At 32.0% G+C, this 21795-nt stretch overlaps 1 protein-coding gene across 2 annotated transcripts; it reads right to left on the minus strand.

The window, feature by feature from the left end:
* Positions 1-19460: 19460 nt before the first annotated feature.
* LOC120575876 (protein BASIC PENTACYSTEINE1) lies at positions 19461-21301 on the minus strand. Of its 2 annotated transcripts, XM_039826671.1 has the most exons (3): positions 21081-21301; positions 20748-20848; positions 19461-20605 (listed from the first exon to the last, which is right to left on the minus strand). In XM_039826671.1, the coding sequence occupies exon 3, from the start codon at positions 20579-20581 to the stop codon at positions 19712-19714; it is 870 nt and encodes a 289-aa protein (XP_039682605.1). In that variant the 5' UTR covers positions 20582-20605; positions 20748-20848; positions 21081-21301; the 3' UTR covers positions 19461-19711. The 2 variants fall into 2 exon arrangements, with proteins under 2 accessions (XP_039682605.1, XP_039682606.1); XM_039826672.1 differs by lacking the exon at positions 20748-20848.
* Between the last annotated feature and the right edge of the window lie 494 nt (positions 21302-21795).

Below are 21795 nucleotides of genomic sequence, written 5' to 3' on the forward strand. Positions count from 1 at the left end.
CATTTAATCTTAATCCAACGACCACGAATGTATTGTCTACATGAATGCTTCAAAATTTTGATGGAAGGAAAATACCATTCCTTGAAGGAGGTCATATTAATTTTGAAATGACATGAAAGGGTGTGGTTGGATAGGATATTTACAGTGTTCCCCATTTTGTGGACATGCTAGCATTGTAGACAACTAGGCAATATCTTCATAGCATATACATAAGGTTAAAAAAAATCATGAATTTTTGTTTTCAAACCCTTTTTTTATTGCTTATCCAATTATGATGTATGGTTAGAATCAATTTTATAATACTGGAATCTGTTATTGATTATAGATTGATGTAGATTAGTGATTAGTGAATGTTTTGGCCAGTAGTGAAATGTTACACATGATTATTTAATGCTATATATGGTGCTTCACCATTAAAATTTTATGGACACGTCCTTTTTTATAAGAAACAATTTTATTGGCTAAGTATAAAATTCTGCTATAATTAGGTCTTACTATCCAACTTTTTTTTATGTAATGTAGGACTCTTTCGCACACTAGACATGGTACATGAGAGATTATAGGTGTTGCATCATGAATGCATAGAGTCTCATCCTTGAGGGATAGATATCGCGATATATTAAGTGTGAGTTAAAACGTCTACATTGAATGAAAGAATTGAGGTTGAATAACATATAAGTGAAAGGATCCGAAAACCAAATATCCTAAAGTTTTGGTGAAGATGTGATGTCTATTTCATTTTTGTAGTTTCTCTTAGACTAGTGTGATTATCCAACCCAATGAAGCTATCCCACATGACCTAATAGTGGTACTAGAGCTTGATTTGACTTTGCGGAAAAGAGATATAGATTTATAGTGTTAGATGATCAAGGACTCAAAGTCTCACACTATGCAGAAAAAATTGTGATTTGTCAAGTGTTAGTTAATGTCTCACACATCTTGAATCTCTTTCTTTAAAATGTTTTCTCTTATATAAATATATCTGGGGTAATAGTCATTTTATTCCCTAAATGTGTAAGCAGTGGTCACAATAATTCTTCATTGTATCAAATCTCCAAAATAGTTCTTGATTGTGCTCTTCGTTAATCAAAATAGTTCATGACGTTAAAATAATTCTTCAATGTTGACATTAACTCTTTTCATATGACGATTGAAGTCAAAAATTATTTTGATTAACAAAATGCATAATAAAGGACTATTTTGAAATTTTGATATACTGATGAACTATTATGACTACTGATTACAAATTTAGGGACCAAAATGACTATTACCCAAAAATATTTAGAAAGAATGTGTTTAAAAGCCTACAAAAGTTAGTTTTACAAAACACTGTTCAAAATATTTCTTTCATATGTTTTTTTTTTTACCTTCATATCTTACCATCTTTAGCAAAGACTTGAAAAGATTTCAAATGTTTATATTGCAAGTGTAAAAATTGTTTCGAATCCAGTGATAATCATAGAAACTTAAAAAAAGTAGTTGCTAGACGTACAAAACACAAGTTTGTTTTATAAAATAATAAAATAAAATTTAGAAATCAATTAACATTTTTTTATAAAATTAATTGTAAACTTAGATATATCTTAGTTATGTAATATTTTTATCAAACTCCTAAAAATGTAAGAGTAGTTTGATCAGATTGTTATGTGTCCTTGACTTTGTATTATGATTTGTAAACTAAATATTATTACACATGTTACATCTTCGCGGTGTTTTCATTATGTCATAAATAAATAAATAAATTATTTAAAATGTCGATAATATTGTGGTGTTGTATTTTTGAAAAAATTTATACATATACTTTATAGTTTATACAATGATAATACATTCAAAACTCCCCTAAAAAAAAATACAAAACTACAAAGCAGATACGATGCAAGGTGGATACAAAAGTACAGGTCCTCACATCTATATCTGTTCATTTTTGCTGATAATTATATGTGTATGTATGCTAAATTTTACCTATCCATTGTTGGTACTTTTTGAGGCTATCAAATGAGTATTGGTAAATTGTTATTCTTTTTGGAGGCATCTGTTAAGGAAAGGAAAAAAAAGAGTAAATTTTGTATTAAAAATATTTTTTTTATACTTTTAAGAGGCTGACTAAACAAGTTTTAAAATAAATTATTATATTTGATTCTTTAACTAGGGGTCATGAGACACTTGTTAACATTTTTTTTTAAATACGGAAATGAAAAGTCAAATTGGAAACCCTATACAAAATTGTTTCTTATATTTGTTTTATTTTTAAAACTAAAATACTTATTTTAGAAACTAGTTTATTTTTAAAACAATAATTATAGTTGGGTGTTTATGCATATAGTAGAGCATGAATTTAAAATATTTTTATTTAGAATTATAACTTTTTTTTTACTAAAAAAATTTGTTAATTAATTTTATATTTTAACTATTTACTAAAAAAAAAAAATATATATTATTAAACATAAAACCTACACATAATTCCTTTACCATTAACCGAACACTAAAATGGAAAATTTTATGGTACATCCAATATATTTGAGTGTACCGGTACACTCACTCTTTAAATTAATAGTTTTTTTTTAAAGAAAAATTAATAGTTAAATCTGTTTTTTTTTTATGAAAAATATTATTTTTTTTATCATTTATAATTATAATAACTAAATCTTATTCATCAAAAGTGTCAAGGAAATAAAAAAAAATTACTTTTTATCACCCATAATTGAGAATATTGATTATTTTTTTACGATAATATGTAAAAAATTACTACAATTCTTATAAACAATGAAATGATGTTTTTTCTTATGAAATGATGTTCTATAAAATATAAATGTGGACAAATAGTTATTTATTTCACAAAAAATAATATTTAATTTATAAAATTAAGCAAGAGTACCGCTACACGTCACTTTGTAGAAGTTCCCCACTAAAATATAGTTAAATATACATATGATATTACTTTTTCACGACGGAATATACACTTTCTTTATTTTTTGACGATGGATATCTAACAACAATACTACTTTTCTTTGATTAAACCAGTTTCTTCTAATAAAATGTTTTCGTTAATTTTATTTTTTTTGGGTAGAAGTTTTGGTTAAACTTTAATCCTTCATTCTTGTTTTACTTAAAGACTTTCATTCTTTTTTTAAAAGCATAAACCTTATACTATTACTGAACAACCGGCCGGTTAAACGTGGTTTTTAAGTTCTCGTGAACTTAGCTCAATTGGTATAGACAATACATAATAATATGAAAGGTCCGGGTTTCAACCCCGACCACCAAAAAAAACGTGGCTTTCAAAATTAATATTACTCAGAGAAGTCCAAAGCCACGTAGTAAAACACAGCGTAATGAGTTTTGAATTTCTTTTTACACAAGAGTTATTATGAATCTTATGAAGCAGACATGTATGTATCTAAAATAATAGAGAAATATTGGCTGTCAGATTACAATAGCAATGATATATAAATATGCCCCATGTTAAGGGTTCTAAAGTGTCAAGAACTGCCCATACAACAATCTGTCATTGGTTTACAATAACATCGAGTGTGGTTGCCTCTCAACACACAGGCATATGTGTCCTATTAAGGTTATCTTTGGTAGAAAAAAATATCGGATGAGTTTACGACGGATAACATATACCTTAGATAATTGTATTTACTGTGTTTGATAAAATTAACGGTTGAATTAAGTAAAATATCCGTTGGCAAATGAAGATTCATATAGAAAGATAATAGAGTGGAACATAAATAGATCAGAGTTTTAATAATGTGAATAACAAAAAGTTTGTGAATATATAGTAAAAAGTAAAAAGACTAACTACCTTTAACCTACTTGTAAAAAAATTCACTAACATATTATCCAACGTCTCCCCTTAAACTTACTATGTAGTAACATGAAATATCGATAAATTGTTTGAAAAAGAATATCAACCCACCGAAACTAAGTTGAGTCACAGACTATATTGGAAGTTTTCCTAATTTGGGGCACCATTAAACTTTGACTTCCCTTTCGAGGCCAGAGGTTGTCTACCATGTTTCTTTTCACCATCAATTTTTGGATCAATGGACTTTTTCCTTAAAAAAGCAAGAATAAGAAATGAGTCATATGGCAAAGAAGGAAAATGATCATGAATAAATTTTAACGTTTTAAAGGCTTTTTGAGTCGTAGTCGAAGGATGAATTGTGATTAATTTTCAAAAAAACTGAAAACCACGAAGATAGCGTGGTGGAAGATGAAGAATTGAAGAACATTGGATAAAAGAAGTTATTTATACAAAGGGATCACCTTGAGATTAGGCAGAGATATTGTTAGACCAGTTGACAAAATAAAAGCTAAGAGCAAGTGAATCGACATGAGTTATTGACAAATATGCGATTTAAGGATAAATGAGCTTCTCCTCATCTGATGAAACATTTTTCAAGGATCATTGTCATCTAGCTAGCAAGAGTCTACTAAAGAATATGTGGGTCTTAAAGATATCAGACTTAATCAAATCTTAGTAGATTTGGACAATGAGACACTTAACACACGCTCCTTGTTTACAGCTAGGGGTGGGAATAGGTCAGGCCACCCGTCAGGGTCTTATGGCCCGACCTACTTAAAGCCTGGTTTGACCTAGCTCGCTTATTAAGTAGGTTAGACTCAAGTTTTTTTTAAAAAGCTCATTAATTTAAATAGGTTATGCTAAGGCTTATAAAAAAAGTCAGCTAGGCCTACTAGACTGGGTCATATATGTGTAATTATATATAATCCATTATATTGATAAATTTTTGGTTCCTTCAAATTTCAATACCATAATATATTTATTTTTTTTTCATTTTTTTTTTAATTTGAGATTTCCAATGAGTTATAAAACCGTTGGTATTAGTCTATTATTTCAAATTCAATGAGTACACATACTTTTGGGTATTACCTTCTTAATCTCTTACTATTGTCATTCGCATATTATTCCAAATTACAAAGTAAGGAATCCTATTAGCAACAAAAATAAAAGGCAATAGTTTAAATCTATGCAATACACGCTTGTTAGCCTCTACAAAATAGATGTACAAGCTCTACCAAATTTTATTGGATATATATGCTTATGCTTATAAAGTGGGAAAAAAATTAATTTACATGCTTTACAAATTTTATTGACCTATTTGACTTTTTAAGAAATATATTCTTATTAGCCATTTTATAAATAGGTCCAATGTTCTATTTAAAATTTTAGTATAAATTAGGTTTTCAGATAGGCACATAGGTCAGGTCGGACTTTTAAAAAGACCAGGCCATACTTAAAATCAAGTCTTTGAGAGACTAATATGCAAGACTCAGGCTTTAGTTATTTCAACTAAGCCTAGACTTTTCAAACTAATCCTGACTCGAATCGGCCTATTCCCACCCCTATTTACAACGCCACTTATCGCAAGAAGTGATAAGTAAGAAAGCACATTTTAAGGGAGGTTGCACACATTGAACTTTGTCAACGGATTATGTTGAGAAAAGTAAAAATGTCAACCAAACATGGGGCACCACACACCCCCTCGACAAGGGTAAACTAACGCACTACCGACATAAATAATCGAGCTTGGTTTAACATTAGGCCATGTTGTTTGGACAACAAGAATAATTTTGTCTGCAAATACTAATCTCTTACAATCAATCAAACACAAACTATTTTGAGATTTTTATCCTTTTACCTTTCTTACTTTATGTTTATTTACATGCTTTTATTAGTTCAATAGGTAAAAAAAAACCTAAAATACCATATTGAATATTGTAATAGAGAAGTTAATGAACCTACAACGGAAGGATAAAGTTCCTTCCTCTATGTAATCACTTCAAAAAAGGGAATCACAATTGAGGACTATCACTCAACATCTCAACTAAATTTGTAGTTCTACAACAATATCTTTGTATGTTATTGCATTGCATGTTTTGTTCTTCTTAAACAAGTTGTTTTGACTCTAATCCGTGAAATTTAACTCGATCACTTAGAAATAATAGATCCATTATATAAACTAAAAAAATTGTATACATATTCTTGTGTACAATTTCGGGAACTAGAAATCAAAAGAAAGACGATGCACGTCAATCATACATACATGTGTTGACTTATGAATAGTTAGATGGGCTTGATTGTGACGATAGAGGAAGTGAGCTGTATAAGAATGGTGTGAACATGAACAATATGTGAATTGTCGAGTGAATAATAAGTGGGATAGAAATTGATCATGAGACAACAAAAGGGTTAAATGATCTTTTGGTTTCTATAAAGTTTTCAAAATTTGCTTGTTAGTCTCTCTGATTTTTTTTTTATCAAGTTTTAGTTTCCAAATATTTTCAATCGCTATTTTTTGTTCATACTTTTAAGTAAAATTATATATTTCCTTAGAAATATTTTTCAGTCATGTTTAGTTATATTATAGAAATTTTCTAGCAAAAGTTTAAATTATATGAGTTGACTTAAAAAATTAGGATCAAAAGTCGCGATGAAAAATATTTGCGAAACCAAACTTATTGAAAATTTTAGAGAGAAAAAAAAACAAAGTTGGGATATTTTCAAAAGACTAAAAACTTATTTAATCCAAAAAAAAAACAAAGATGGATCTAGGAGTTGTTCTAATTGAGTACTTGATATATTAATTTGAATCTCTACTAGTTTCTATGAGGTAAAATAAAGTATAATTTTAGGGTTTAAACCCAAAGAACTACATAATTACCCGGAGACGTGTCCTGTACCGCTCCTAATCACATGCCACATTACTCGGAGACGATTATGTCCAACGCGTACCTATATAAGGGTGAACTTGCTTCACCTTTCATACCACCACGAAGACTCAACGATGTTGTATCGGAAGTCGTTACCGTCACACCGGAGTATTCTCCGCCACTGTTGCCACTCATCCGTTCTCACCGGACAGATCAATAACAATGGTTGACACATTCGGATGCCATAAAATTGTTTACCCTAGTTTTTTTTAACCTAGTGTTTTACCTTTTACTTAAAAATACTTTTATCTATTGAAAAAAAGCAAAAGATGATTCATTTGGCATGTCGGAAAATAATAATGTTTTAGTGTCTTTTAGGCAACAATTGGCTTTGTTTCCTTTTCTCCACTCAGTGTCCTGTCACTATAGTAAGTGACCTTTCCTATAGTGCCATATGAACAGCAAAGCTAGATAACATTTTAGGTGCAAAAACGGCTTCTTCTGTTTGGCACTTTCTGGTTAAGGCTGCAAACGGAATGTGGGTGCTCGATTCCTAATTATTACTATTACTTTATGCTTTAATTGATATGTTTTTGTTGTAAAAAAAAAGTTTTGTATAGAAAAAAATGATTTTACAGATAAAAAATGTTTGATTTTATAGAAATGTCAAGTGGATCTACAAAATTGATAAAAATAAGGTGTATCTTTGTGTTTGCATGTATTTTGCAATATGTGTAAATTGCATGCAAGATAGAAAAGTGTGAGAGATAAAGATAAAACTATAGGATATCATATACAAGGTTTAAAATTTTATTTTAAATAACACATTAGTTCATTTTAAAAAAATTGATTTCTTTCAACAATTTTTTTTATTAAATTTAAACTCACAGCAGCATTTCTTAGGTTTTAATCCCCATAATTTTATCCAACACTAATATGTATATTAACAAAATAAAGCTTAGTCTCATTAGTCAATTTTAAGAAAGAGAATTAAACATCTGTCGATACCTCGACTAAATTCTTACTCTACCAACAATATATTTGGTTATAACAAAAATAAGTTCATATTCAAAATCCTCATTATAATATTCGATACAAAATATGCATGGAATATGTCTCCAAATCTTTCACGAGTTTAGAGACACAAAAGTTCCTGCCTGTCTCCCGAGAAGTCACTTGGTTGCAGGGTTTGTCCTATAACCTAGAGGTACTCCATTCGAGACCCGGCAACCAGAGACACAAAAGTTCCTAGTTAGGAACTGTTACATTTTGCATTTGTCAAACTTTTTGTTGTAGTAGGTCCTTTAACCCTTTGGTTCTCAATCCACCACGGTAATGCCTCATATAATTCACTAACTAATTTAAGCCTTGTCTAACTCGTGCAATATTCCTGCGTCGCAGCTACCTAAACCGTGTTTGAAAGATTCACTCTTCCAAAGGGTTCCACCCCAGTTCGCGAGTTAGATTTGAAGGCAAGAATCTTCAAATTCTGGAAAACGAATGCCCCATGGTCCATGGCGTAAAGGTTACTTTGAATTTGTTTTTTCATCATTGGATGACTTAAGTGTTGTAAGATCCGTAGGATCTTGGAATCTTTCACTGGGTTAAGTGCTGTAAGATCCGAAGGATCTTGGATTCGTGATTTTAACCCACTCACAATGCAGCAAACCACCGCTCAAACATGGGTTCGCATTCATGGGCTTGCCCGTGAATATTGTCAGCCCATAACTTTGTTTGAAATTGCAGGGGCTTTAGGAAGTCCTTTGACCCTTGATGAGATGACTAAGAAAAGAACTTTTGGTCACTTTGCAAGAGTTTTAATTGAAATTGATTTAAACTCTTGCCTACATGACAGAATCCTTGTTGAAAGGAATGACTTTGATTTTTATGTTGACGTTGAATATGAGAATTTTTGTAACTCATGTCAGATATTTGGACATTCTGTTAAGAATTGTAAGTTTCAAATTCCAAAAGCTTCAGCTTCTGTGCCTAAGCACAAAATGCAGTATGTTGTCAAGCCTAATACATCAAGTTCTGAAGTAGAAAAGGTTGATGAGGTTCTCACACTTCATACAGAACCAACTCCAAACAACACTGGATGATGTAGTAAAGTTGTAGAAGAGGATCCTCTGATTACTGATATAATTAGGTCTAAAGAGACAACGGTTATTGCGCCTTTTAGCGATGTTGTCCTTCTTGAAGAGCTGTGTGAGGAAGTGGTAGCAGAGCCTACGAGAGATGTTGTCCTTCTTGAAGACCCGTGTGAGGAAGTGGTCGCTCCTTTGAGAGATCTTGGTAAGTCCATAGTGGTGGCAGACCCTAACTTGTCAAATTTTAATGCAAATGTTATTCATGATATGCAAGTTTTAGGGATTATCAGTGCTCCTACTGCAGCCCAACAAGCTATGAACTTCTTAAGTGATTCATGGGCTAATATGTCTCAGAATGAAGAGATCAATGATTTGGATGATCATCAATTTCAGTTGGTGGTTCCAAGAAAAAAGAAGTTAAAGCCGGTGACTGAGGCTAGCAAAGGGTTCAAGGTTGGTTCTTCCAACCGACCGACTCGCTAGTTTTTAGGGGATTGCGGTCCATCTTGCTTTTAGTTCGCTCTATCTCTTTTGGTCTTTCTTTTTGTTGTTTCTTGGAGGGTTTCGGTTTATGTACTCCCTTTTATCTTTCTCTTAATATAATTAGGGTGGAGCCGCAGGAGACCCCTCTGCTCCCCATAATTTTTGCTTAAAAAAAAAGACAAAAAAATCTAAGTCTGTATAGCAACTGATTTTCCATATCAATCACCAAATCAGTTTGTAAATCGGTCGCTAAATGAGTCCATGACCCATTTAAATACTGAATTGTAAAAATTCAATAAACCGTTTTAATATATTTTTTTTAGAAAAACTCGATATTCAATCTAAAAACTGCTGTTTTGGTATATATAATCTCTCAATTGATCACTAAATTGACCCTTTTTTTTTTAAGAATCAATAAATTGACCCTTGGCTCAATAATATATTATGTTTTTTTAAAAGAAGGCTCAGTAATATTTTTGTTAGTGGCCATTTGGTAAGCTACTTGAGAATAAAACGAGGGTTAACTTTTTGATAATTTCCTTTAAAAAAAATTCTTTCTCATAATTTGGTACCCGATCAATCTCATTTGTCGAAAAATACATGTTATTCTTCCTAAAGTTCAAGAAGTTTCCTTCTTATGTTATGGTAAACACTTTTTTTTACGGTACGGCAATATTTTATGATGAATTATCCCAACCTTCTGAGTTGATTGTCGAACAATTATCTAAAGTTTCCAAGTTGACTCAAATCAACACAAAGGGATCTTATACATATCTTATATATGTACAAAGCATCGTAAAGTTTCATCTCAATACTAAAAATAGAAATTATTAAAATGAAATATAAACAAAAGTGTAGTTGAAAGATCAATATATTTAGTTAAAAAATTAGTTTACATTCATTAACTTTTTAACTCTCTTTTTGTTTATATTTCATTCGAGATAAATATTCAAAAGAACCGATAGTTCACTCACATTCTAAGCATCCTTCTGCGCATAATAGGTTTAATTCAAAGTTTATTCCATTGTATATAGTAACAAGTCCAATCCATGCACCAAGACTTCATATGCTAATATAATTAATTAACAACTATTTGAATAATATTATAAAAAATTATACAATAATACATGTTCGATCGTAGAATATATATCATTATATTGAAGTAAAAGCACGTGCTTAAATAATTTGATGAACACCACATATCTTCATATGAAATCTTAAAACATTATGTCTAAAAACAACGTCGCGTCGTATTTATGCAACTCATACACATTTCGTTTTAAATGATAAAAAAACATGGAATTCTAAAACAGTCCACATTGCTCAATAAATAATAGTAATAATAATAATAATAATAATAATAATAATAATAATCCAAACATCTATTTATATTTTTATTTGCATGCATGAAACAATTTTCAATTTTTTATTTCAATGCTACTATATCTTAGTGTAGCTACTCCAATAAAATTTATGCAACTCATTTTGCCACATCAAAATCTTCCAATAAGTAGAAGAAGAAAAAAATCATTATCTATGAAACCCTCTTGAATACGTAATGCAGACGCTCTTATTTTTAGTTGAAAAACATTGCATAAGTGAGAAGCACATACAAGATGGGACAAAAAAAAAAAAAATTAAGAATGCATCTTTAATTTAGATATTTTTTCTTATGAACTGGCTAAATATATCTCCTAACATATTAATATGCTTTTATCATAGGGAGCCAGTGAGAAAATTAAGATATCCATTGAGATAGAAGCTTTAATAGTTACAATCATGGTGGCAACTTATATTTGTTAGATACGAATATTTCCTTGTCCACCATTAACTCCATCCATGTTTCAAATATAATGTGGTCAAACAAGATGGACAGCTCTAAATCCAAGTTCATGAACCAGCCATGGTTTTTGTTCTGCAATCTGATTAAGTGAATTAGAATATCATCCAAGTGTCACTTAAACTTAAAAATGGACTTTATGTATTAAAATAGAGAAATGGTATTTCAACAATCATTTTATGATAACTTTCTCTCTCATATCCACCCCTCATTTAAATAAAAGAAATATATGTTACTTCTTTTTCTTTCTTCAGCACACGTTTGAGTTTTTTTAAGACTCTAGTTCTCTTTTCTGTACATAAATATGATATTATCAAACCACCTTAATTTGTAAAATCACTTATCAGTCAATTTGGAAAGCAATTTCATTGAAAGAATCACAACAATCATTTTTTTTTCCACATAAACCATTTGTTTTCCCTTCCCACAACGAAGGAGTGACAAATCCAAACGACACTGTTAGGTAAATTTCACCTCTTTCACTTAATTTTTTTTTATTTCGTTTCATGTTTAGAAGTTCTTATTATGATTTTTTTTAATGAAGTTTAGCTACACAAAAAAAAAAAATTACGTTTTTATTTTACCAGGGGCCTATTTTAAAAAGAGAGTCGAGCCTCCTATTTCATAGGGACGGCCCTGAATGTAGAGAACATTGGTATGCATGACTCTTTGAACTTTTTGTAGTTTTTGTAGAAGGTCAACAACCTCTGATGCTAGAAAGTCAAAAGTGTTAAACATAAATGGTATAAAAGCATGTTGATTGTCGGAACATGTATTCTCGTATGATTGGCCACTTTACTTGAAGCGGCTTTGAGGCTTGCATGTCCCATAGTAAAAACATTGGTCCCCAATCCTACAAGTGAAGAAACCCTAATCAAGTCAACACATGCATGTAATTTCCCCCTACATATTTGTACAATAGAATATTTTCTTTCGATACCCTAAGTTCAATTAATTTTTATTTTTTTTGAAAGATAAGTTCAATTAAATTAAATGTTATAAATGCTTGTGGTTTTTTTTTTTTGTTACAAAAATTTTAGGGTAAGGGGATGGTGCCCCAATCCAAGGTAGGGAAGACCTTCGAGCTCAAAGAGCACTTACAAAAATTACATTTACCTCCCTCCAAAGGGGAAGACCTTCGAGCTCAAAGAGCACTTACAAAAATTACATTTACCTCCCTCCAAAGGCACTAGCGGAGCTCAAACCCGAATTCTCTCGGATTCAAGACCTGTCTTTTTACCACTAGACCAAGTCTTTGGAGTTTAAATGCTTGTGGTTAATATAGGCTTTCTTTCATATATCTCTTTTGTTATTATTCAAAGAGCATTATTATAACCAATTGCATGTTTACGCTTGGTACAAGAGTTAAATCTTCCACTCACACCGGTTGTGATTTGTAGTTGATAATTCCTCTATTCTTAAATACAAATCACAATATTACAGAGTATATTATTCGTATAATTTACTTTGACCATATTTTATAACTAATATATAAATACAAATTTAGTATGTAAAATGTTGTTTGATTTATCTTAATGAATATTTTTAAAATATCAATTTTTTTTATAATTTTTATCTTAGATAATTAAATATATTAATGGTCAAAATTATATATTGACATGTATGTGGTGGTTGATTGCGATATGTATTTGCAAACGGAGGGAGTATATTATACATAAATTCTATTATAGATCTTCAATGATGTAAATGATTTTCTATGACCCTGCATAAGAGTGTGTCCAAGTAAGCCAAATGTAGTCAAAGACTAAAAGCTTTCAAAAACTTATAAGGTACAATAAAAATTATAGATAACCTAGAATCCTTTCACTTGGACATATATACTCTCTTTTAATAAAAATAACTAAAATAATTTAATCATTTTTAATTTTAATTTGTGTCTCGTTTACTAATTTGCATTAAACAAACCATACTGTATCACGGTTTTGCATGTGTACATGTGCTTAAAAAGAACTCATGGATTCCTTTCATGCATCTAACCCTAAATTTGACTTTATTCCAGTATATTTTAAGTGGACACAACTTCAAGAACAACCACACACACGAAGAGTTAAGACAAATTATTAAAACCTTCGTGTTATTAAAACTTAAACATGAGTGAAGTGCTACATAATTAAGTAGATGTCTTGTGTGGAACTATAATACTACTTGTTTTAGTCAAGAATATCGAGATGTTTAATACTCTTGGGAAACTTTGAACAACATCAAGGTCTTGAAATTAATTGTATAATATTTCAAGAAAAAAAAAAGTTGATCGTAAACAAATATTTGAAAATCATTTGAAACTTCTACGAGGATAGATGTTTCATTCTGAAATTAGAAGTTCATTGAATTCTTTCTTGCTGTTGTCAAATGATTGATGTTGCTTTGACAAAAATAAAAGAAAACATTTATAAATATTTTAAAACTGAGCTAATATTTGTTTTTATATTTATTTTTTTGAATCAACATCGATTAGATCAGTGTTGTTTCGTAAGAATGAAGAGGACCACTCTTATATATACTATTGTCAAAAAATTAAGGAGAATCAAACTGTCCATGTTCTTGAGGGACATCGACTCATATTGGTTGGAAAGTATCTGCATCTAGCTACAGAATCAAACATTATCACTACCATATTGTTAATGTTGAGTAAGATGTGTTAAGATACACCTACAAGAATCTCTACCATGTTTTGCACGGGCTAAATAGGTGTAAAATAGATATATGTACCGTTAGCAACTATTCAAGCTTTATTTAGTTTGGATTTCCATAATCACTTTTAAAAGTATTTTGTTTAAGTTTAAAAAATACATACATGTGAGACATTGTCGATGTCGGAAGTTATTGACTCAATTAAAAGTATTTCTTGGCAATGACATTTAGGTAAACACTCATGCGTTCTGTCTCTTTTACATAGATCTGTCAAAAATGGGTCGGGCCGGCCCAAAGCCCATATTTTTGGGTTGGGTTGGGCCTAAAAACTAGCCCAAAAACACACTTGGTCTTTTTTGGCCCAAGACCATTGGCCCATACAAAATTTGGGTCGGGCCGGGTTGATCCATCGGGCTTTGGGTCGGGCCGGATTGATCCATTGGCCTTTGTACCGGCCCATTATTACTATATAATTTGATTTTTTGTTAAAAAAAATATCAACTATTTTAAAATTTATCAATAAAAAAATATTTAAATAAATAAACTTAATAAAAATGAATGAATTTAGCTTAAAGTTTTAAGATTTTAAGTTAATAAACTATTAATTTGATTTAATTGAATGAATAATATAGAGTTTCATTAATATTCAATGTTAATGTAAAAATTACTTACACTTTTATGTTCATCCAATCATATTTTAGGAAAAAAAAATAGTGGTGAGTGACTAATATATATAAAATATATAAAAATAAAAATAAAAAGAATAAATTTTAAAAGTAATAAATAAACGGGCCAGGCTGGCAAATGGCCCAAACAGGCCGGGCAGGGGTATAGAATAGCGGCCCAATTATAATTGAGCCGGGTCGGGCCAGCTCATTTGACATAGTCATGATAGGTGAACATTCATAGCTGGCAAACCACCTTATACACCCTCTAACTGGCATGGTAAATTTGATATTTCAACACTTAATTGAGGGCAGTTTTGTCAAAACACACAAACTGTGTAAAAATAAACAGTTCAAATAATATCACGTTTTCTCTTCCTCTCCTCCTCACCGCCCCTCTCTCCTCCACCAATACCGTCCGCCGCTCCTTCCTCATCTCTGCCATCCTCAACACCAATCTTCTCTATTTCCTTCTCTCTCCGCCGTTTTTGTATTTCTCTCACCACTCTTTTTCAGGTGACGGCGGCGGAGCTCTCACCATTCTTTTAAAGTGATGACAGCGGGGGCGACAACCTCACCTTCAGCCACCGTCATCGTCGACCAAGACTACGAGATCGGGAATCTCACCGAAAAATCCTCTGGCACCATCAATAGAGCTCGCTCGAACAGCTTGTCATGGTCTCGAGTCCACTGAGTTGGCAGAGTCATCCACCGCGTCGTGGCGCGGTGGTGGCAGCCATAGCAAAAGGTGTTTTAGAGGGGACAACAATGACATAAAAAATAGAGACGGTGGAGAGAGAGGGTGGTCGGAGGCCAATAGAGGTGGGAGGAAGAGAAAGAAAGAAATGGTGGGGAAGAGAGTGTGAGGATTGAGAGGGAGGGGGAACTGGAATTGGAGCGGAAGAGAGAGAGAGAATGTGGGGGAAGGGAAGCTGTGTTTTTTAATATGTGGGGCCTTCTTCTTTCTTCAAGATCAGATCATTTTTTTTTCTTTTGTTTTATTATTTTTCAATAGGTTTTTTTTTACCATGTCAGCGTGTGTGTATGGGAGGTACACCCTTTAAAGGGTGTTTACCAATCTTTTCTCCATTTGACACCTCTACTTTTACATGAGTGGGTTGTCAAGTTGGTGGATTGTATGATTATTATATAGACTTCTTGTTATAGTTGTCTATTTTTCTTGGTGTACGTGTAGTACCGCTTGTACTAACTTTCATTATCTTTATTCAACAAAATATTTACCATTCAATATATATGTGTTAGTGAGATATTTTACAAAATTATCCTTCATTAATGACATGAGAAAGATAAATAATTAAGAGTATTATAAGAAAAATAACATTAATTTTTTGTTGTTATTATAAATCGACTTATAATTTAATACAATTTTTTTTCTTTTAAAACAACTTATAATTTTAAACAGAGAGAGTAATTAACTAGCGAAAGAAATCATTTTGAATTAATCTGTACATTTCTTATACCACGGGTCTATTGCTAGCTATTGGGAGGAAGTTAATTCAGAAGGATTTGATATATTATTTGGCTTGCCATCACTTGGTCTTGTTGATTTCAATGGGTATTTGTTGATAGTAATGTTTTAGTTGATGAGATTAAAGATGTATATCTTGGAGGTGGTTTGTATTTAGAGAGAAGAAAGACATGTTATTAGAGCTGTCCAAAAAGTCACAAATTGAAACATCTCTTTTATTGGATCCTCTTTTAATTTGTAGAAGATTGTTCAATATGTCCCTTGAATTGCTAAAAAATTCACGAAAACAAGCATCGGGAGTTACGATCCGATTCGCTTTTTAAGCTAAAAAATTTCGATCGCGAGTCACGATCTGATGAGATGAGCAATTCCAAGGGACATGTTGAGCAACCGTCGAATTCGTATTTAACCCAACCCCCATTTTATGTCGTTTTGTTGTTGGATTCTATTGAGGCTCAACTCTTGACCCAATTCCAATTTCCAAAATTTCATTAAAAAAAATTCCCTAAAAAATCATATTTTTTGGAGAAAAATATTTATTTTTAAAGATAAAATATCTTGACTTTATTTGGGGTAAATTTTTGTTAAGGAAAAAAAAGTTGGGCCATGGGAATTTTTATTTTTATTTTACAAGGAGTACTCAAGTCCAAATGAACAAATAAACAATAAAATGAATCAAATAAAGAAAAAAATTGAAGGTTGTGGGCACCCAACACCTACATTCCATTAGACATTAACGTCAACCAACTGAGAGAAGAGTAGACAATACAAAACTATGCCAGAAATCTGGAGATAGAGGGGCATTTTTTTAAAAAATTAAGAGGCGTGATAGAGGCGTGGGGGGAGAAAATCTCGAATAAGAAACTCGAGATTTGTTGCCGATCATATGTTCTTGCTCAATTATTCGACATCTTAACCTATAGGAAAATGTTTGGTGGACACTCAAACACTTCAATAAAACCGTGAGAGAGAAATAAAGAGAGTGATATGATAGATGTTATATCTCAGCGACCTATAGAAAATAGATAGAAAAAAACAAAGGTGTTGAAAGGCTATATGAAATTTAGAGTGTCCACAATATAAGAGTTGTGATTTGTATTCTACTTGTAAATGAATGTAGGAATTAATTTGAATCACAAATCTAAGGAAAGAACCAAAATCCAAGTGATCAACTAATCATCATGATTAAATTAGATCATATCAAGTAGGTCTAGGTTTGTGAATTTGAATTTTTGGAATTTTCAAAATTTTGGCCACAATTCTGCCAATGTTAGCCTTGATATGCATAGCCAGCCCCAAACTTAGATGAAAGGAGAGAGTTGTGTTAGGCAGTCGACGGTCAACATAAGAAATTATCGGATCACTATAATAGTATTGTTGTTGTCGGAAACTCTATCTGTCTTCTTCATCTTGTCAATTTAATTTGGAGCAAATAGAGCATTGTATTCTGAGTACTGAGTTGATTTGGGCATTTGAAGTCCAAGCATTATTCTATGGTGTCTTGATCCCTTGAAGTCTAAGCATTTCAAATTTCCCACATCTTTGCTTTTGGAGCCATTTTCAAAATTAATCTAAAATAATTGTGGCTGATTGGTGCTATTCAAATTCATCATTGTTCTTGATGTTGTTCATTATTTTCAAACTTAGATTCCTTGACCTTGAATTTCTATGAAAAAAATTTGTTAATCCCTTGATCTTGAAACTTCGATCACTCATTAGGAAGGAATTCACTCATAATTTGCTTATATCAAGTTCAGCTTCAAGTCTTGAGTAAAATTAAAATCCAAGTCCAAGCTTCAATCTTAAGTTCATTTAGAACATTTTGATATTACTTCTCATTTTCATTTTACAAAAGTAAATTAAAGAGGTACAAATAATAAATATGATTGCTTCCTAAAATAGTAAGAACCATTCAAATTCCACCTAATAGGTGAGGTTATAAAAGACAGTTAGACCACAAACAAGATGTTCAGGTTGTTTGCCAAAAATGCACATCATTTGAAGTCTCAACTAGCATACCAATACCAATAAATTACAAAAGGAAACATGTGACATCAACATACATATGAATCTTCAACAAGAAATGTGGAATATGAAAACATTGATAATGTTTGTTAGCATGCATAGAAAACATATCCTCTATAACAGCCTGCAAAAAGAAAGTTTCATTCCTCACCAGTCTACAAGTACAATGTACTGCATCTTTTCATTCCCATGCAACCAAACTTTTTGATTGCCATATTTTCTTTCTCACTGTACTATTAGTACAAACCAAAACTAAGAATATGTACCTGTACAATTGACTTTCAAATTTACATATCAGCCTCATGACAAACACTAGTTCAAGTAATTGAAAATAGTTTTTAGTTGGAACTGTCTAAACTATTCTACATTGACAAACAAACTATGCAAAAAGAGCACAAAGCATGTACTTGGTAAAAATTCAAATGACTTGCAAAAGCCATGATTTGTCTATATAAATGGGGCCAAATACATCCCCGGGTCCTTTAAATTTCATGTTTGTTTCAGATAGATCCTTTAAGTTTCTAAGGTTTCAGATAGGTCCTTTAAGTTTGGAGTTTGTTTCGGATAGGTCGTTTAAGTTTCTAAGGTTTTAGATAGGTCCTTTAAATTTCGAGTTTGTTTCAGATAGGTCATTTCTATCAACCTCCGTTAAGCCAAAGTTGATTTGATAGAAAGGACTTATCTGAAACAAACTCGAAACTTAAAGGACCTGTCTGAAACCTTAGAAACTTAAAGGACACATCCGAAACAAACTCGAAACATAAAGGACATATCTAAAACCTTAGAAACTTAAAGGACCTATCTGAAACAAACGTGAAACTTAAAGGACCCACGAAGGTATTTGGCCTATAAATGGACATGCATATAAACTCATTTTCAACTCTTATCCCATATAATATAATGTAGGACACTCAAAACATGTCTATCACACCCAAGACGATATCTAAAACGTGACCCGAGTGGTTAGATAGTGGGTGGTAAGATAGATCTTAGATAGGCTCTAATGTCATCTTAGGCCAACTCAACATGTTAAAACCAGCTTATAAGGTGATCCCACCACTTGTAAGAAAACTTTCAGACCTAATCTTATCCAATGTTGGACACTTGATAATTACAATAAAAATCAAGTACAGCAATAACAAAAGTAGTAATAATAATATTATTATGCAATTTATATCTACCAATATAAATTGATTTCTTTAGCCCCGGAAGCTTCTAGGATGACTTAAAGCCTATAACCTATTTCCCTAAAATAGTAACTTGGGTTGCTGCTTATCAGCTATCTTAAACCGTGTTTAATCACAAATCATCTAGAACCACATTTCAATTTAATACATTGTGTAGAGTTTTTCAATCCATCTTAGAGGTCATAGAAAGTAGTCATAATATAACTAAGCATGGATTTACACAACAAAGAAGAGACTGTGATGCTCAACAACTATACTCACATATTTAGTTGGAAGCAAAAATGAATTGGATGCAGCATTCATTCACCAATAGGATTATGAACCGATAAAAAATTTCCAGCAGAGGATTCGTAAAACAAGATCTAGTTTGTTAATTACCTATCAAGACGAACCAACCGAAAGATTGAATCCCCATTTACTAAATCAAAGAAGCGAAACAACATTGCAAAGAGTTAGACGAGAAAAGGGAAAAGTCTCATGACTTTAAAAATTCTCCTACTACAAACCAGCTAAGAAGCCTCAGTTTCTGGCCAAATACACATTATATTTACATGACAAACAGGTTGAACGGAATCAGAGGCCAGTTGACAATTGAAGTAGACCTACCTGATAGTAACAAACTTGTTGGTGCCATGTTTTGCCCAATAAGTCCTCAAATCTATCGGATTAGAAAAGTTATAACCCTCGGCTGCAAGTTTCTCTAATACTTTCTTAAAAGCTCCTATACTCATTTTCCTTCCGGCTATTCTAGCACCGCGTCGTTTAGTACTCATAGGCAAAGGATATATCGATATAGCCGTTGTGCAGCATGCAGACTGCCATCCACCCGAGCCCCATCTATAACATTGTTGAGGTGTCCCGGTGCAAGAACAAACAGGAATCGGAATACTTGAAATATCCAAATCAATCCCGTTAATTGCAATTTCCGTAGTTTTCTTTGGTGCCCTCGGTGTTCGTTGAACCGAAGGAGAATTCTCGTCCTTCGGCACACGGGGTCCTCTCTTCGGCTTCTTTGCCTTAGGCGACTTCGGCACCTTCGGTCCTTGCCTCTTCTTACCAGTTCCATTCACCTTCTCAACCACAGGTACTTCCTCCATTGGTATTTCTTCCTTAACCAATTCAGGTGGTCGAATCATTTGAATATGATGCGCCGAAGATGTCTCGGGAATACTAGTACTATACCCTGGAGGGTTAGTAGGTATCATATTCATATTCATATACTTATTATCCCTCTGACTACTAATCCATGCATCCCTCATGTAATCCATAGGGTAAGTAGTTTGAGGCATCCCAATTTCCCGATGGTGATATGCACCGTTAGTTCCCGACATAACCGCAGCATTTCGACTTCCAATCAAAGGCGGCTTTTCCGGCATGGATGGCATCAGTTGTAAACCAAGATGATTCTTAAAAGATGAAACTGGTTCATAGTATCCCCAATTGCTTATGTTAAGTCCATTATCTCCATCCATAACAACACTAAATTATGAATAAAACTGCATAAAACAATGTATCACAAATTATACACCTCTATTTGCATTTTTTTCCTAAGAAACAAGCACAATAATTTAACATTGTAATAATTATAATAAATAAAACAAAAAATGCAAATGTGTAACATTGGAAGAAAAAACCTACCTTTGTTTGAGTTCAAACAGAGTCAAACCAGACAAAAATGGTTCAACAAGATAAATTACAGAATCGTCGTACAACAAATGTTTCTGCTTCTGGGTTTTAACCTAAGATCCATTTGACCAAACAAAAAATAAAAATAAAAATCAGATCTTTGAGCTAAAAATAGAATATTTTAACAGAATTCAAGATCTAAGAACAAAATTTAGAAACAAAAAAAAATATGATTTTGAAAAAACCCATGTTGAGATTTTCAGAAACAAAAAAAATGGTCATTGAGTTTTTGAGAAAAAAGAGAAAGAAAAGAAAAAAGAAAAAAAGAAAAAAAAAAGACAGTACCTGGTACAAGTGTTATGAGATCGAAAAATTGTTTCTTAAACCGGTGAAACAAGTTTGATTCAACCGGTTTGTTTGAAAAATTGGTGAACCGGTAATGGTTGAAAGAAGGATTGTATGCATGCATAGATCAGGGAAGAATCGCCATTTCTGCAGCAACGAAGAAGAGAAGAGAACAAAAATGGAAGAAAGAGAAAATTTGTGCTGTGGCTGCAACTTTGATATTAGACATGTTTTAGGGTTTTTTTCTGGGTTTGGGTTGGTTTTTTTTGGGTTTGGACCGGGTTGTATTTTATTGGGCTTTGGGTTTGGGCCGGGTTGTTTTTTATGGGCTTATATTGAAATTTTTCTCACTAAAAATGAACATTTGTATAAAAAAAAGATTACTTTTCCCATTTTGTAGGTTTCCTCGCGCGCCCTATTTTTTTTTTCTTCCAAAAATGTCCTTGAGTTTTCGGATTTCATAATCTTGAATGGAGTTTTCCTTTGTTATAAGGTGAAAAATGGAATTACGGGTTTTTCTGGATTTTGTAATCCGAAAACTTCAAAAAATAGAGCACGTTACATGATGTTTCCGGATTACATAATCCGGAAAACCCCTAAAAACCTTTTTTCAAGGTAAAACAGTTCGGATTATATAATCCGAACTGTATTAACACAAATTCTAAACATATTTGTAACATGGATAGTCATTTTATGGACAATATTAATCTTCCTA

Source organism: Medicago truncatula, chromosome 6 (assembly GCF_003473485.1).
Source record: "Medicago truncatula cultivar Jemalong A17 chromosome 6, MtrunA17r5.0-ANR, whole genome shotgun sequence".
Classification (NCBI taxonomy): Eukaryota; Viridiplantae; Streptophyta; class Magnoliopsida; order Fabales; family Fabaceae; genus Medicago; species Medicago truncatula.

Bases quoted from the DNA above. Each gene is read 5' to 3' on its own strand.
- LOC120575876 (XM_039826672.1), bottom strand. From the start codon at position 20,581: ATGGATGGAGATAATGGACTTAACATAAGCAATTGGGGATACTATGAA.